Here is a 1,306-nt window from a genome sequence, read left to right as displayed (position 1 = left end):
TTTTGAGTGGGGAGGTGGTCCCAGGCTGGAAAGGAGAAACCCCGGCGTGTGTATGGAAGATTGATGAACTGTTTGTACCATCAGGGTGAGATATTGCTTGATTCACACCCTGTCTAGTTTATAAAACTCAGATTGCAATTTCACTTTATTTCTTAGGTATTTTAAGGTATGCCTTGAGGGGAAGAGGCAGAGCCAGGGCAGAACATGGGGGAAGAGGCACTGCAGAGGGGTGGGGCCTCAGGCTTCCAGTTACCAGCAATTAGAACAGTGGCAACTCTGAGTTGTATATAAACAGATTCCCCAGTTTGTCACGCTGACACAGCACAGTTAGATCAGGAAAGGATTTAATGTCTGTTTGACTGGCCAGTCAGTGATTCGGGGAAGGGGGCCAAGCACCATGTCACCAGCCACCTCTCCATGGAGCTTGGTCTGAGAGCCAGAGCACCAGGAAAAAGCTTTAGGTCCCTTTATGAGTAAAGAGCTGGAGCAGCTTATCCCAGATCTGTTGGGTCCTCACCCCATAGATGATGGGGTTTAAAATGGGGGGCACCAGGAGATGCATGTTGGCCATGAGAACGTGGAAATGCAGGGCCATATTGTGCCCAAACCGTTGTGTGAGGGTGGCGAAGAGATGTGGGATGTAAGAGGCTAAGATGACACAGAGGTGGGAGCCGCAGGTCCCAAAAGTCTTCAGCCGGGCGTCCTTTGTTGGGAGGCTGAAGATGGCCCTGAGGATCTGGGTATAGGACACGGCGATAAAAAACACATCCATACCAATCACCAAGAATGCCACAGAGAGGCTGTAGTAACTACTGAGGCTGATGTCGGCACAGGCCAGCTTCACCACAGCTATGTGCTCACAGTACGTGTGGGGAATGATGTTGGTTCTGCAATATGGCCACCTCCTTGCCAGGAAAGGATGTGGCAGTATGAGCATGATGCCGCGCAGCACCATGGCCAGGCCAATTTTAGCCACCACTGGATTTGTTAGGGTGGTGGAATGTCTCAGGGGATCACAGATGGCCACGTAGCGATCAAAAGCCATGGCCACAAGGACCCCAGACTGCATCGCAGAGAAGCTGAGAATGAAGTACATCTGGGTGAGGCAGGCACTGAAATTGATCTCCCTGGAATTGAACCAGAAGATGCTTAGCATTTTGGGTAGGATGGACGTAGACAGGACCAGGTCGGTGACAGCCAGCATGCAGAGGAAATAGTACATGGGCCCATGGAGGCTCGGCTCCGTCTTTACGATGAACAGGATGGTGAAGTTCCCCAAGATGGCTATGGCATAGATTGCACAGAA

The 1,306-nt window shown here is 51.1% G+C and overlaps 1 protein-coding gene across 1 annotated transcript; it reads right to left on the bottom strand.

Moving 5' to 3' along the window:
- Positions 1-457: 457 nt before the first annotated feature.
- Positions 458-1,303, bottom strand: LOC112121293 (olfactory receptor 52R1-like; the record flags this gene model as incomplete). Its single annotated transcript, XM_024220330.2, has 1 exon — positions 458-1,303. A coding segment is annotated over one exon (846 nt), but the record flags the coding sequence as incomplete, so codon positions are not given.
- Positions 1,304-1,306: the final 3 nt, after the last annotated feature.

This window comes from Terrapene carolina, unplaced genomic scaffold (genome assembly GCF_002925995.2).
Source record: "Terrapene carolina triunguis isolate 2854851 unplaced genomic scaffold, T_m_triunguis-2.0 Scaffold7306, whole genome shotgun sequence".
Classification (NCBI taxonomy): domain Eukaryota; kingdom Metazoa; phylum Chordata; order Testudines; family Emydidae; genus Terrapene; species Terrapene triunguis.
The sequence above is the reverse complement of the archived record's forward strand: the minus strand, read 5'-3'. Positions and strand labels throughout refer to the sequence as shown.